The 17,093-nt window shown below is 34.8% G+C and overlaps 1 protein-coding gene across 1 annotated transcript; it reads left to right on the top strand.

Moving 5' to 3' along the window:
- Positions 1-762: 762 nt before the first annotated feature.
- On the top strand, positions 763-16,791 carry LOC105431606 (uncharacterized). Its single transcript, XM_089081647.1, has 17 exons — positions 763-1,150; positions 3,649-3,857; positions 3,953-4,194; positions 4,396-4,479; positions 4,555-4,680; positions 4,797-4,937; positions 5,090-5,213; positions 6,655-6,847; positions 7,122-7,365; positions 7,584-7,742; positions 7,859-8,185; positions 8,303-8,681; positions 8,820-9,087; positions 9,265-9,508; positions 9,913-10,138; positions 10,322-10,673; positions 10,989-16,791. The coding sequence occupies exons 2-17, from the start codon at positions 3,650-3,652 to the stop codon at positions 16,504-16,506; spliced, it is 8,835 nt and encodes a 2,944-aa protein (XP_088937773.1). The 5' UTR covers positions 763-1,150; position 3,649; the 3' UTR covers positions 16,507-16,791.
- Positions 16,792-17,093: the final 302 nt, after the last annotated feature.

The following is a 17,093-nucleotide window of genomic DNA, read 5'->3' as shown; positions in this document are numbered from 1 at the left end:
TTTATGGATTTGTGAAATACTTTTAAAACCTTATCGTTTCAAAACTTATCGTATTGATTTCTTTATCGTTCAAATTGATAAAAAAGTGCGCAGTAAGATTCATGATTGTAATCTTCAGAAATTCGCCTTGCGATGTTTATCGCTATTCTTTTTTCAATATAATCACGCAAACCCGCGTTAAGAAGCCCTTCATATTCGGAGGGTTGTGACTAATTATTATTATCTGATTTGTTGAGACACCAAGTCATCAGAGCCGTATCATTAGCTTTCTGTATCTACAAATGTTGATATTTTTTAAAATTTTATTATATTTGTGTATAGTCTGTATATACTAACAAAAAAATATTATATATAAACATCTATTTTATTGAAAATTTCTGCTTTAAAATAGCATCTTAGGATGTTTATAAGTTGATAATATAACGTTTATATTAAAAAAAAAAATATATATATCTATTTTATTTTATATAAACAGAATAGCATAATTAAAAATAAAAAACAATATCTAGGCTTTAGATTGGAAATTAAATTAATAAAATAAGTGATTTTTATTTATTTAAATATAATTATTATTTAGGTACGATTGCCTTGATTGATTGATTCGAATAATTGGAAGCATTTGAAAAATGCGTTTACCAGTCACAGATAGTTAAGCGCACCTCTAGTATTATGATGGAGGGGATGGTCGTCGGACGTGACGTACACGTGACTCGTAGAACCGCATCAATGTGGGAGTTGAACAGTACAACCCCTTTCACACGCGCGGAGTACGCGACCGCGTGAAGTGTGCTTTCACGCGATCCTTAAGAATGCTGTTTCTGGATCACGATTGTTTGCTGCGTATTTCAATGCTTTCTCTCGAGTGCCGAAACGAAATGCACATATCATAACGCGGAAATCAAAATCTATGCGTGAGAATAATCTTACGGAAGCCAATGGTGGAGAACATAATGTTAAGAACGTTAAAGCGAGGGTTAACTTACTCTCGAAAATTGTTTGCGAAAGAAACGAAAGTTGCGAAAATTGCAAATTTATTTATTTCGAAAATAAGTGCGTCACTGCCGAAAATGTCGCTTGATCTGTGATCGATAGATATTCGTATAAACATGAACTGTTCAACGATCTCGTGATTCTCGATCTGTGTTCTCAGGTAAGATTGTGTTTTTTTTAATGGTTTTTGATTGATATCAATTTATACTTTTGAAATGCGTAGCAAAATATTATTTGCTAAATTGTAATACTATAAATCGTTCTCTACAATATTGTTTTGGCAAGTTTTTAATAACATGACGATGTAATTTTTGTAACATTTTGCAATCATTATAGTATTGGATTATAAAACAATACGAAAAATAATAATGGCAGTTTTTACTTTCTTGTTGCAGAAAAAGATAAGTTATCAATAAAAAAATGTTTAATTTTTTTATAAAATAGAGGATTAATTTAAAATTTAATACTTAAAAGAAATTTTTCATATCAAGCATTTGATGTAATATGCCGTTTTAACATCGTTTAATCAATTAACTATTTTTTCTTTAATGTATTCTCTTATAATATAAATTTTTTTCAAGTTATAAAGTGATTTTCTTTAATTTGAATTTGTGAATTTGTTATCTTGGAAAAGTTACAGAAAATTAATGACTTCTTTATTAATTTGCAATGAGATATTCGGCATTGTATATACATGACGAAATGTCGAGGCAATCGACAAGAAGACATATCGACATCCCTCACGTGCGCAAGAAGCTTCAACTTGCTTATAGCTAGCACAATACACATCGAGCATGCATTTATTTATTATATATTTACAAGTAGTCCGGCAAGAAGGTTTGCGTGGATTTTCAATCGCATTCATGGATATCGATCCTCGCAAGTATCCGGTAATGCCGACACAAGTCGCGAAAAAGGAAAACCCTATCGATCCCACTCTTTCTGACGTAGACACTGACCAGTAAAAATGTATAGTGAGATAGTGTGAGCCTAGACGGGTTAAAGCCCATTTCATTGTTACATAAACAAAATTCATTATAGATCTGCGTAGGGAGTCGTTAAATATTCCATTGAATGTCTTATGTTTGCTGTACCGTGAAACATTTGTGCAATGTCAAGGGACAAGACATTGACGGAGGATGTCTGTTGGGAAGAAACAGAGTATGAGAGAAAAGAAATATTCGCGATGAAAAAAGAATTCTAACAAACAAGAAATTTATATTTACAAAAATTGCACGCATTTATAAATATATTTATTACAAATAATAAATATATTTATAAATGCGTGCAATTAAGCAAGAGTGCTTCTGAATAATTAAAAGTGAAGCATTTTTAAAAGAAAAATTTGAAAAAAGATATATGACTGTCAAGCCTTCTGAAAGTTTTTGAATGTAGAAACATTTATGAGCAGACGGAACAATCGATTAACGACGATCGAACAATTAGATTCGCTTATGCGTGTTGGGTACTTATTCAGTAATCAAACATTGACAATACATCGGACATGTTTTAGAACTTTTTCATTAATTCGTTCAATTCTATCTTTTTCATCGTATGATACCAAAATATTATTAATAAATAAAAAAAAATTATATATAGAAAACTGGAATTTTTTTCATTAGGTTAGAAAAAGAATTGTTAAAAAATATATTTCCAAATAGAATTATGTTGAACATGGCTTGCAAAAAAAATGTATCATTATGATATTTTGAAATTAGAAAGAATAGATCTGATAAGCAATAAAATATGTCATCATAAAGTTCCTTTGCTTACAAGAACGGATGTACTGGATAATATATTCTGTTATATAAAAGTGGGTCGATGACCCACATCTTCATATTCACTTTAACAATTGCATGTTATATCAAATTAAAAAAATGTACATAATTATATTAAAAAATTATATATAATATTTTAGAATATATCGATAAAAGATAAACATAAAATTATACAAAATAAATAAAAACATTACTATAAAATTAATTGTAAATTTAATACTAAAATTTTACTGTAATTATTTTATTACATTTGTGTGTGTATGTAGAAACATATAGCGATAATAAAATAGTTTTTTTATTAATTTTTTACTATATTTCTGCTTACACAATATTAAATTATGTATATGTATATGACATTTAAATATATTTGTTTAAATTTGAATAATATTTTAATAATATTATAATAAATATTTTTCTTTAAATTGTATTATACATATTTTATTCTCTCTTTAAGTAAAAAATTTAATTAAATTAGTTTATTCTTAATGTATAATCGTAACAGTATTATTAGAAGATTACAACATATTATTAAATTGCACATATTATTCATAATTATGACAATATCATATTTTATAATAAAAATCGAAAGCGATATGGAATACTTGATTGTTTTGAGACGCGATAATGAATACGACCCCGTTTTATGATCATAAAATCGATATCTACCATCGTATCAAAACTCGTCATTTTTTTGCTATTATTGTCGATTATCGTGCAGACTATAGCGATATAGTATTTACCGATTTTCCATTACCTTATATTTAAGAATAGACCTTGTAAATTATTGGTTCAATGCCCTTTAGTTCTGGAGTATCTTACGTATCCTATGCCTTATATACTTAACCTTTTATATAAGAGAAGACTAACCCTCTCCTTTTAGAATGCCCCTCGTAAGAGCATGGTTTAAAGTGTGGGTTTACTTGGGGCTCGTTTTTTGCGGTTGGGGCAAAGGCGCACGTCCACGTTTTGACACTTCCACGGATATGGGGTTGGTATTGGTTCCAGCCGATGCCGAAGTCGATTCTGTGATTTTTCGATTGCGCGCCACCGATCAAGATGCGGATTTTCCCCTCGTGTTTGAAATAACCGGTAATTAAAGAGAAGAAAAAATACAAGCGTCAATCGTTATTAAAACACGGCTCATAGTCAGGTGTTAAAATACGACTTCTGTATTTTGTTCACAGCGACAATTACACCCGTTGTAAGAATCGACAACCTGCCATGCACGTTGTACAACAAAGTCTGTCAGGCCAATGTAATTTTAACGAAACGTCTTATGCCGGGACGTCTTCACGATTTCGCCGTCAGGGTTCGAGATACTAAGGGAGACTCAAATTCGATGCAGGCTACCATTTCCGCAACGAACGCCACAACCTCGCGTGATAAAATATTCCCTCACATTCCTTCTCTGATAATGGTACCAGAGGTGTGTAATTATTAATGAACGGTTTCATTAACAACGTTAAATAGCATGCGTCATAATTATGTCTGAGATGGTCGATAAGCTTATTTTCCACGTAATCACTAATTATCGGTCTAACATATCAGCATAAGTAGATTTTTTTTTTTATAATATTATGTAATATTACGTGAAAATATTGAAAATTAATGCAAAGCCTGTTAACAGGACGCTAAACCCGGAAGGGAACTAGACTATATTCTTGTACGCGCAAACTCTTGGAGCGGCAAGCCAGTTTACATCGAATTATGGGTATATATTTAATAATTGCTTCGTACATTTGCGTGTTTAGCAAAAGATGCAATGTAAAAGGTAACATCGTTTTAGCAACCAAAAGAACTTTTCACCATTCGGCAACGACAAACGCCCACTCAAACGCGCGGAATTATCACATTGATCGGCGAGTTGGATTTCGAGACGCAATCAATGTACACCCTTACTATTTACGCAACCGTATGCATTCTATAGTATTCTATAGTATTCTATAGTATTCATAGTATTCTATCTGTAAATACGTGATATACATGAGAGCACGCATATTATTGATGTAACATATTTTTAATTAATAGGATCCTTATACAGAACCTGGAAAAGATACCAGAAATATCGCAGGATTGAATCTTGTCGTTATAGTGCAAGATGTGCAAGATGTGCCGCCAATTTTCACCTTAGCACCCCCTTTGACTAGGCTTAATAATTCCGTGCAAACCGTAAGTTAAATTGCATTATTATTCAACTTGCTTTATTTGCTTTACTGAATTACTTCTAATAAATATTTTAAAAAAACTTAAAAATTACTCCTAAATCTCTTTCTCGTTTATTATTCAATATAGTAATAATTTCTCATTTATGTTATTTTTAGGGAGACGTAATATTACGAGTTCACGCGGAAGATGGGGACAAGGGGGTGCCGCGTGAAATCACGTACGGTTTGGTGTCCGAGGGCAATCCTTTCATACCGTTTTTCAATATTTCGGAAACAACTGGTAAGAAACTGTTGAATCTTTAATATCTTTTATCCCGTTCGATGGAAAGCTAGAGGAATCGAAAGAAAATAATTTCGTCGTCGATTGTGCTACATTTAATTTTTGATCCTCGGTCGCGTGCGGTACAATTATGTTGTACGGACTGGGCGGGTTTAAGGATTGAAGGACCTCTTCTATATCGCGTAGATGCAAACTAGAATTGTAATTAATTTACCCGACGAGTTGAGTCATCGCTAATTCTCCGATCTATCGCACGTCACGCGTCGTTTCCACCTGACAATCTCGATGACGAGAAAAAGTAATGGCGTTGATTCATATTCCCCTTTAGCATACAAGGCTGACCTCATTCCGCGAAAAGCGCCGGACAATGATTAAGCAGGGAAATTTGTTCGCTACCGTTCCTGCGATGTCGGCCTTCCATTTCTTGATAGCGAAGCAATTTGTTCCATCTTCCGTATAAAGTCAATGGAAAAAAATCACGCGTGTTCTTATATTTTATATCACTCACACATCTTTTAATTCTTTACAAAAGTCAAACAAAATTACAAAATACATTACAAAATATTAATAATTATAATAATTCTACCTAACGAATATGATTTAATTAATGAGATGAGATGAGATGAGATTTCGTGAAATCAATTATTACACTATCATTTTTAAATAAATAACGTTTTCAACGTTTTCGCAACTAATTTTAAAACTAAAAATTATGCTAGAGAAACTCTCGCTATCTGTCATCGCGTTCTCGGAATATCAGATTTCGTGGAAGCTCAGATAAGTCAGGCAAGAGTGCGAAAAATCGGCGAGGAGTAAACAGAAGGAGCCGAAGGTGGTCAGAATAGGTCTGGTCAGTCTACGACCAAGTATCGATCGTTCTTAGGGGTCACTCTTTGCTTTTCAACCTGCGATGCTTATCATTCCGTGGCAAGGAGCATGCGATACGTACTACGATTCCTTGCGTGTGCGGGTTCCACCTACATTCAACGACGTATACGTTCGTCCATTGCGAACGATTTCTTAAGTCGAGTCCGCGAGTATTACATTATGTAAAATTATTACCGGTCAGCGTGCGTGTGCGGTAAAAGTCGAGACGAAGAGGTAATAGGATAAGGGAATTCACGTTCATTATCTCCGTAATGTTTTATTCATATTAAAAACAGTCTATATCGCCTACGGTGATTCTCCGAGAAATAACGAATCTAACAAGAAATTGCGCGAGAAGGAGTTACATGAGATGTGAAAAGTACGAGATATACAAATTGTGACAAATTAATTAAATAATTTATACAATCTTTTTTAATTGGAAACCCGCAAATCTTTCCTTAAATTATCCGATATTTGCTTGTTATCTTCGCTTGTATCAAGGCTAATTATTTGAATGAAAAATTCGTCGATGGTTAACACGAACACGTGTTATAAATCATCTTGCGATGTTTAGGTGAGATCGTTCTCGCGAAGCCTCTAGAGGAACTCACACAAATTACTCATGTCGGCGCACCGGTCGTGCTCACCGTGGTTGCTGAGGAAATACGAAGATCTAGAGATGAGCCGCCGGCTCAGGCGTCGGTCGTCGATGTCGGTTTCCTTCTTGGAGAACCGGGCAACAGCCCGCCATATTTTGAGAATGATAAGTTGGTACCCGATGATATTAGTAACGAGCACGTAAGAGTCAGGGCAATGTCTTTTAATGATTATTTAACTTTCTCGACAAATAAAACTGACTTTTAATACTATCGCCTTCCTATTTCTTTACATGTTATCGACATTATACTTCATTTATTTTTTAGAATTATTCGCATTATTACATTAATAAAGTAATTTCTTATTAATGTATTGTCTCGTTATACTTTTATAATATTTACCTTTAGCCGTTTCACATTTACATTTAACATGTATTATTTATAGCTACGTTGCGTCGATACCTGAGAATTTGGAACCAGGTTCTATAATAATGTTTCCCGAGCAATATTCGACTAGAGTCCGCGATGAAGATATTGGTAAAGCTGGTGTTTTCGCATTGAAGTTGAAAAATAACAATGGCACTTTTGAGATAAATCCGACTGTTGCTGAAAGAACGGCGGATTTCATTATCATGGTACGAGACAACACACTCATCGATTATGAGATGTATGAAAGTTTATCTTTTAAGGTATGTCTTTAATATAAAAATAACTTTAATAAAATACTTGATCTTATTGTTTAAGCTATTTTGTGTTATTTTTGGATTTTTATTATTATTATATAAAATCAACTAGATAAGTAACATTAATTTTATCAGCAAATGGTTAATAAGTGGATATTATTAAATATTTAATTTTTAAATAAAAATATTGAATTGGCACAAATATATTTACATTTATGATATAGATTATTGCTCAAGAAGTTGGTCCAGCAACAAATCTTTCGGCGTCAGCAGCAGTCGTAATATTTATACAAGATGTTAACGATAATCCGCCAATCTTTGACGAAGAATCTTATGAAGTTACATTGTCCGAAAATGTCACAGCTGGAACTCGGGTGATTCAAGTAATATTTAATTGTTCATTCTTTAAATAAATATGATAATAATCATATTTTGAGTACATTCTCTAAAATCAACTTATATATTTTTTAATTTGTAATGATCGTCTTTTTACTAATAGGTACATGCAACTGACAAAGATACTGGACTTTTTGGTAGTATTCAATATACAGATATAACAGGGCAAGGAAGCGATGCTTTCGCAATAGATACCGATACGGGGTTAATTACAGTCGCAATGGGATCGTCTCTAGACCGTGAAATGGCAGCGCAATTACAATTAACTGTAAATGCGCGCGATGAAAACGGCAAAGGAAACCTAGGCGTTGTACCTTTGATAGTGAATTTATTAGATGTAAATGACAACGCCCCGATTTTCGAAAAAAGTGCATACGAATTTACATTAAATTCTGATTTAACAAATTTTTCAACACCTGCCATTATAAGGGTAAATCTTAATTTTTCTTGTATATTTATTTATATTAAATTAACGTAACGGAATATTTTCAATAAATATTTTTTTCTGATATCACTGTGAAAAAAATGCTTCACCTCGTACATGCAGGCTACGGATGCCGATGCTGAACCGCCGAACAACGAGATTCGTTACGAATTGATTCAAGGAAATTATGAAAATAAATTTTATTTGAACGAAATTACTGGGGAATTGATACTGCGTTCACCCATCACAAAGTTCCGGCGGAAGAAACAAAGCGTATACGACAGTTTTCCGAAGAAACACAAAGGATTTCGTCAATCGGAGAATGTGACACGAGAGATTCTAAGAAGAACAACAACAGTGTTCCCGGATGTGGCTAATTCAACTGAAAACGTTACAAGTGAAACAGAATTAAAACATCAAAATGGCGAGATAAAGAGACATCGTAGAAAACGAGCGGAAGCTGATGTTTTATACACTCTAACTGCCAGGGCGTATGATCTTGGTAAGTATTCAGTAAATTTATTTTTTTTAGCGAGCGAGTAAGTCGTAAATAAGATTTGAAAATTTCAAATGGAAATTTTATAATTAAGTAAAAAGATATTCTTGACCATTTCCTTTATTTCATTGTGCAATGTTCTAGGTGTACCTCATCTCGCGAGTGAAACAGAAATCTCTATCGTCAGAGGAACTGCCATGGAAGCTCGCATAATGATGTTTGTAGTGCCAGGAGAACGTCCAAATTTAACGAAAACCGCGGAGACGTTAGCCACTATCACTGGTGGACGAATTACCGTATTAGACACACGCCCTTACATGTCAAATAATAATAATAATAATAATAATAATAATGATAATAATAATAATAAAACTAGCGTAACAAATAGTACTGCTCCAGCGGAAGGAAAAAGGTTAATAGAAACGATATTTTTGTTTTAATAAAAAAATATAAATTTAAAAATTTAAAAAATTTTGTCTTTCAATCAATCATAATTAATATAACATTAAAAAGATCAGCCTTAAATTTAGCGTTTCAGTCACCGAATTGGATCATAAATTTCTCATATTTCTGTTTCCTTATCTGCTAGAACGATCGTGATAGCCCGTGTCGAACAAACCGAAATCGGCACTCCCCTGGTGGACGTGGAAAAAATTCGCAAGACATTAGCCGCGAATGGGGTGGGCATCATCGGTGGCGCGGGCACTGCCAATGTATCTATGACATACGACTACAATACTACCACGAAACTTCCAATCGATGGGGTAATTCATGGGGGAGATAGCGGGGGGACCTATGTAAACAAAACGATCAGCAACGTTCACGAGGAAGTAGTGAGTAGACTTAATTGTCCTCATTCATTAATTGTATTGCGTGACCACATCAGTTTTCATTTCAAATTATATTACTCGATATACATTTCATATAAAATTGTGTCTTACTTTTTAACTTAGGCAATTTTAATCATATTACAAAATATGTTCTTTCTACATAATCAATGGATGAATTTTTTATTGCAAACAATCTGATACAAAAAATTTGAACTAGAAATTTTATTTTATAACAATAGAAGGGTAAAGATATTCAAATTTTAATGTAACGTTATGTAAAATTAATGTTATTATTTTATCCAATTCTATATTTAAGTTTTGCTGAACAGTGTTCTCATTTATTTTTCTCTTATCCCAGTTGGCAATTTTCTATTTTAGAGAAATGAGAAATCAGGATTCTTTTTCAGACTGTATACAGAGCGGAGAATAAGCTACTCTTTTGGTTACTGATTATTCTGGGCCTACTAATGCTGCTGGCTATCGCAGCACTCATCATTTGCTGTATCTGCCCAGGCTGTCCATTTTACATGGCACCCAGAAAGCGAAGAGTTTACTCTTCGGAAACACTGATCGCTCGATCTGATGGTCGACCGAAACGACATCTTCATCGGAAACCAATGCCTGCAGTCGAAAGTAATTATTTTGTGTCAATTATTTTTATTTCTGACGTTTAGATGCATTTTTTGAAAACTTTTTTCAAGTTTTATCATTATATTATATAGCTGTGTCTTTGTATATATTTTATTATTTAAAAAATTATTTCTTTAAAGAAAATATTGCTTATTAATAAGAGCAATATATTTGATTACCGAACAGTAGTTACATCGAACGGAAAGAAGCAAGCTTGGAGCGCAGATCCAACACGAAGAAACTGGCAATTCAATCGTCGAAACACAAAGAACGGCGGCTTAGCGTCCCTTCCTGGTGACGTCGTATACATTTCGGAGCGTCCTCCGATCGACCAAGCAAATGTGGAGTCACTGAGACTACGTGACGGCCCATCATACGATCCTTCGAGAAGGAGGAGAATGGAAGAGCAGGAGAGAATGTATGTGGAGGATGTCGAGGAGAGGAAGGTTAGAGATTACGATGCCGCAGACACAGATTCCTTGCAACGACACGATATCGAACGTGGTTCGGATATTCAGCGTCAATCTTACAGACAAAGGTGAAATAAAATGTGTCACAATAGAATTTTAATATAACTTTTTTTAATAATTTTACGATAATTGTTGACAATTTTTATTTAAATAATTATTATAAAACTAAAATTAAAACACGTGCTAAATAAATTAACAGATATGGCAAATCTTTTTATATATCATTTTTTTAAAATTAATAATTGAAATTGATACATAAATTGAACATAAATGTTATAGATTTGGCTTATCAAAAAATATTTTTAATAAATTGTTAAAAATTTTAATGTTATTCTTTTATTAGAAAAGAATAAAAAACTAACGAATACATTATTCCGTTACAGATATGTCGATCCCGATTTAAACAATGAAACAGCAATAAGAGAGCAACACTTTTATCGTGAGGGAAACGCAGAGGTGCTGCAATTAGTAACGCGAGGACAAGTGGAGGATAGAAATCAACATCACCAATATCCGACGACTTTTGTGATAGATGGCAAGGACGTACTTTTGCAGCGATTCATTCAGGATCAGAAGACGCGGCACGACTTGCAAGAACCTGAGGCGGTGCGCACCATCGAGTCTCATCAACGTCCTAGAAATTTATATCAGCACAAGCAGGAGATTCTTCTTTTGCCAGAAGAACTGGATGTTAGACAACGACGTGCGGAGGAATTAGAATCCGGCGTGCGAAAGTTGATGACGCACGACGAATACGCGGCGCAAAATATGGACGCGGAAAGTCAGATGCGAGACGTTCAACGTCAAGAAATCTCGACGAATGTGGCAGGAATATCATCTACGGACAGACCGATGGCCAAGGAGCAGATGCAAACCACGACGGTGCAGTCGTATGCGTTTCACGATTTGGAATTGGCGAGGCAGAACGCACTATTGACGAGGCTACTTTTGGAGAGGGAATCCAGGCACGTTGGTGGCGTAATGATGGACGCCGCGAGTTACTTAGAAACTCAAAGTCTTCCCGGGCAAGTGGCAATCGCGACGCAGACCGACAGAATTGCTGCGACACAAACGGAACGACAGGTCCGAAGCAGAAGTGATAATGACGAGTCCGACGAGGATACGCGAAATCGAAAGAAAACGAAGAAGCGCCATGGCGAGGGCGACTTAAGAACGCGGACTTTATGGATGAAAACGCCCATCGAGGAAGAGGAGGGCCCACGTTTCGACAAACGATTGAGGATTTTGAGAAAGAAAGTGCAGGAAGTGAAGGAGAGACGGAAAGCGTCCTTAGAGCCTGAAGTGTTGAGGGAAATTTCGGATTCTCTTGATGAAAACGGAAGTACTTGCCATGAGAGGGAAAGGAAGATGACGAAAACTGGTCAACAGTCTACTGAAGAAAGCAGTATCGGATACAAAGTATTGGGAGAAGAGAAAAATGGCTTTTCTTCATCAACAGAGTTAGGTAAGCGCCAGTATGAAAAATCTTCCAATGAAAAAACAGTGGAGAGCTTGTCATCTCCGGAAATGTATGATAATGGAAGATATATTCGCGAAACGACGGAGAAGACTTCAAGGAAAGAGAGTAAAATAAAGAAGCATAAGAAGGTAGAATCCATGATAAAACCTAGCTTTCGGGTTTTAGAAAAGGAAATTACGTTGCTGACGAAGAAATTGAGTAAACTTGCCGACAAAAAAGTACACCAAACTACGGGAGATGAAAGTACAAGTCAAGAAAAATCGAGATCACCGAAGGACTCCAAGAGAGATTCGGATCACAGTAAGAAAACAGAAGACCCAAAAAAATATAAACGGTTTGTGACGTCACCAAGTGTATCGAAAGAGACAAAGAAAGAAAAATTCAAATATCAACAACCGCGAATTATGAGTCCCGGCAGTTCTGAATATGAGGACGCATTTGAAAAATCGGAGAAGTTGAAATCAACATGTCAAGAACCTGCAAAGCACAAACAAGTGAGTAGTCATACGAAAGTAAAAAAGCAATTACAAATCGAGCGTAAAGATCGTAAAAAGCAAACTGTACAGCAGGATCGAGAGCAGAAGCGCGGAAATGCCGCGAGTAGAGAAAACGGCAGATCGAAAACTGTAAAATCTACCAAATTATTGCCGCGTGCGCAAAAGTTGGCAGCGATTGGTCGTAAAGACCATGTTCATATCTCGGAACTTAGCACGAGCACAAGTTCCGAGCGTACAAACGATAAAAAGGACAGGTCGTTCATCAGACAGGATTTTGATAAGAAAAGCACGGAATCTTCGGAGATCCCGTCGAATCATGTAAAACAGCGAAAATTGCAACAAAAATTAAATTATGTAATCGAACCTTTCTCTGATGATTTTGTGATAGAACCACGGAGAAGAGACATCGATCAGCAAAGCGCATTTCATTTAATAAAGGATACAAGTATGGATAAAGAGGACATTGCGAAAAGGGACATCGAAATAATACAACAATTTTCTGACGACTTCACGACAGGAATACAGACGGAAGATCTGGAACATCGAATACAAGCCGCCATTGAAAGTGAAATTATCAAACAAAGAGCATATCATGAATTTGAGAAAGAAGACGTGAGTTTGGAGGAACCGACTGATGTAACTGAAAGTGAAGAACAAAGTATAAATAATATTGACAAAGAACATTTGTCACTAAAAGAAGCTGCTGAAGATTTTATAATTTTGGATCATCCGCAATCAAAAAGTGAAACAATATTAGATATTGACAAGAAAGAAGAATCTAAATCAATTGTTGAAGCTTCTAGTAAAGAATTGGATGACGGTAGTAAGAAAACAATTCCTTCGGATTCTTTTGTTCAAGAAACATTAGAAGAACATCAAATAGAGAAACCACAACCTCAAAACGGCAAAAATATAATTGAAAGAAGAACAGCTTATATATTCGGAAAACATAAAGCAACAGAAGAATCCTTTTATGAAAGTGAAAAGGAAATATTAGACAAGGAAGAAATTATACCAGAAAAGGATGACTTACATGACTTACGGAGATTAAGAGATGCAGAAAAGACCGCAAAGAAAGAAGCAAATGGCTCGGAAAAACATATAGAAAGTTTGAAAACAGGTGACAGATCGGAACGCACAGATGAAGAAAAAGAACACAAAAAGGACGGGATGCAAAGTGACATTAGTCCATCAAAAATACACAAAGATTTAAAAGATATTGAAGATACTGCACAGCTTTTACTTTCAAGCGAGAAAGAAAAAATTATAGAATTACATAAAACTGAAAGCGAAAAAGCTGAAGAATCAAGTCCTGAATCAAAGAAAACTATCGAGGAAAAAATTCCATCAGCAAAAGATGCAATAGATATTGAAAAAGAGGTGGTGAAAGAATTAATACAGAGAGAAGATGAAGCGGACTCATTACATACAATTAAACATGGCGTAGAAAAACCAAAAGAGTCTACTCAGGAAGAAATTGTAGAAATGGAAAAACTGACAACTAAAACGTTTGAAGAACCGTCTGATATCAGTCAATCTTTTAAAGACGACACTCAGAGCGCGTTTTCAATTGATGATGACACACTATTATACATTGATGAAAATAGTGATGAAGCGTCGAAATTAGATGAAGATTTAATGCAGTCTAAACTTGCCAAATTAACAGATGTAAAAGAAGATAGTGATCGAGATAAATTCAAACATTTAAGTGGTGATCTCGCAACAATGATAGAAATTGAAAGTCATGAAATTAAAGAAGAACCGCACATATCCCCTCAAAAAATATCTGACATTCAAGAAGCGAAACAGGAAAAAATTGATAAAGATGAGCCTCTTACACCTTTAATGGACATTGCTATTTCCAAAGAAGAAGCCGTTAAAGAGCAATTACAAGTTGAGCCTACAAAAGAGATAGAAGAATCATTTCTCAAAGAACATGAAGACGGAACAGAAAAAATATCTGCATTAAAGGAAAGACCTGATGAAGAAGTTTTGGAAATTTTGGATAAAGAAATTTTGGATAAAGAATCTTCTACCGATCAGATGCCGAAAGATTCAAGTCTAGACAAACCAGCTGAACCAGACAAAGTGGACAGTTCTGTAACAGTTTCTGAGAATGCAGCAGTTGTAGAAGGACGTGACAAAGGAGAGCAGCAAGCAGACGTAAGCGTTCCAATTATTAGCAGCTTTATTGACGATATGACACTCGATATTTCGGAGGAGAGTGACTCATCCAGTGATATTTCCAGGAAAACAACGCTGACCACGAGACCCTACGATACTCCACGCCATCGGCAAAAATGGCAGCAACAAGAAAGCCTTGAGATAGCGGGAATGTCTGGTATAAGAACTTTCGAAGATGATATTAGGACAGAACCAGTCGGACCAGAAGAAGATACGGATAGTAACTTCTCTCTCGATGAAATTGAAAACATGAAAGATTCAATCACAAGTGAAACAACAAGTGAATTAAGAGAAGATATGGAAACAGGTACGTCTGAAAAGACTTCTTCTGATAGTGAAAAAGTTTTATCCGTATCTGATCTAAAAAAAGGAAACGATAAAGATACAACAGACAGAGCTTTCGAATCAAAAGCCGAAATTGAAGAACTGAAAACCGATATAAAATCAGAAATAAAAGACTTATTGACGACAATTAAAGATATAGTTCCCTTGACTCGAAGTGTCAAGGAATCCAAAGAAAATGGTGAAACTCCGACAAAGGAAGACATAGAATCTAAAAGCGAAGTTGTTACACCTCGCAGAAAGATCGAAGAAGTTTCTCAATCCGTGAAACAAGATGATAAAAGTGAAATTAGATTACTTTCAAATAAATCTGAACAAACAGATACAAAGAGAGATAAAAGAAGTATTGAAAGCATTGAAATGGATAAAATAAAAATTGAAGAGATAGATAAAGTAAAAAGTAAAGAAAATAAAAATGTATTGTCGGCTCCACAAAAATATATTGAGAGAACAATATTTTCTGAGCGTTCGATAAAGAAAAAACCTGAACGACCAAAGGCGCCTTCTTCCGAGGAAAGAAAACGCGTTTTTGATAAATCGGAAGAAAAAGCTGCGCCAAGTCGTTCTCATTATCGCAAGTTTACTGCTGATGATTCAAAGAAACAAACAAGAGATAGCGAATCGCAGAAACGATCACCACGAAGGAAAGATGAACATCAGCAGAAACAACTGGCGGCTAAATTTAAAACAAATAAAAAATCTACAGTTTCTCCAAAAACCGGCGAGATTGACACGAGTAAAACGCAATCAAAGTACATGGCTTGGTACAATAAAAACCGTGAAGAGGCGGAGAAGAAGAGATCGGAAAGGAAAGCCGCCGCGGATGATGAGGAACAGCTACCACGCTGGGTAAGTAGAGGGTTGAAGCAAACGACAAAGCAAAGAGAAAAGTTAAGTGTGGAACACAAAACCCCAGAGACGACGCCGCGTACCAGACGCAAAATCAAACCATTGGTGAACGTTGAATCCGAGCAGCTAAAAGCCATCGTGCGTCAAGGGCGACAATTAAGGAAGGCCGAGGGTATTCTTAAGGAAGACCCTCCGATTCAGATATTCGCTAGAACACCGCCGGCTTCTATCTCGGACACGCAGCATCGATTGCTGCAACACTCGGAATACAAATACGAGAAAATACCGCCGCCATTTTATCTTCATCCACCACCTGCGCCGCATCCGTCGCCGCAATTATCGCCAGAGAGATCTCTCGAACTACAACCGTGTAGATCACATCACGAGCAATCCGAGGATGATCTGCATTCGGAAAATGCCGCGTCATTTCAAAGTGGCGGTCGTTTACGCCATCAACAACTACTCGAAAAGAAAAGCGTCTTCGATATTGCGTACAGCGAAGCTGCGCCGTCGCAACTCCGATCTGATAGCGCAACTCCGCCATCTTAACTCTCATAATAAACATTATTATATGCATATATGTTCTATAAAAGTATATATAATATACATATATAGTAGACATTATTATATATTTTGCACACAAATATTATATAAAATTATTTCAATACATCTTTAATCGCGTAATTATCCTTGTAAACCATAAAAAAAATAACAATTTTATATATACATATATACAATTAAAATATAAGAATTACAAGAGATGTCTTGTATATATATATTTTATAACGATTTCTTATTAACTACTTTTGCTTAGCGTTAATTTTTTTAACTATCATTTACTTTACTGCCGATAAAATATTATACAGATTTATCTTATTAAGAAAATACAATGAATTAATTATCAAAATTTTATATGTTATTATTCTAGTATATATAAAATGTTTATATATATATATATATATATATATATATATATTAAACCTTGTAAAAATATATACACATATATATATATATATATATATATATATATATACATATATAAAAATATACACACTTAATAAAATATATATACATATGTAAAAGTAGATATTATATGTAATCAATATCCTTACCTCAATTTCATTTTCTTTATTTTT

Source organism: Pogonomyrmex barbatus, unplaced genomic scaffold (genome assembly GCF_055798465.1).
Source record: "Pogonomyrmex barbatus isolate J1 unplaced genomic scaffold, ASM5579846v1 scaffold5, whole genome shotgun sequence".
Taxonomy (NCBI): Eukaryota; Metazoa; Arthropoda; class Insecta; order Hymenoptera; family Formicidae; genus Pogonomyrmex; species Pogonomyrmex barbatus.
This window is presented reverse-complemented; position numbering and strand designations above follow the sequence as displayed.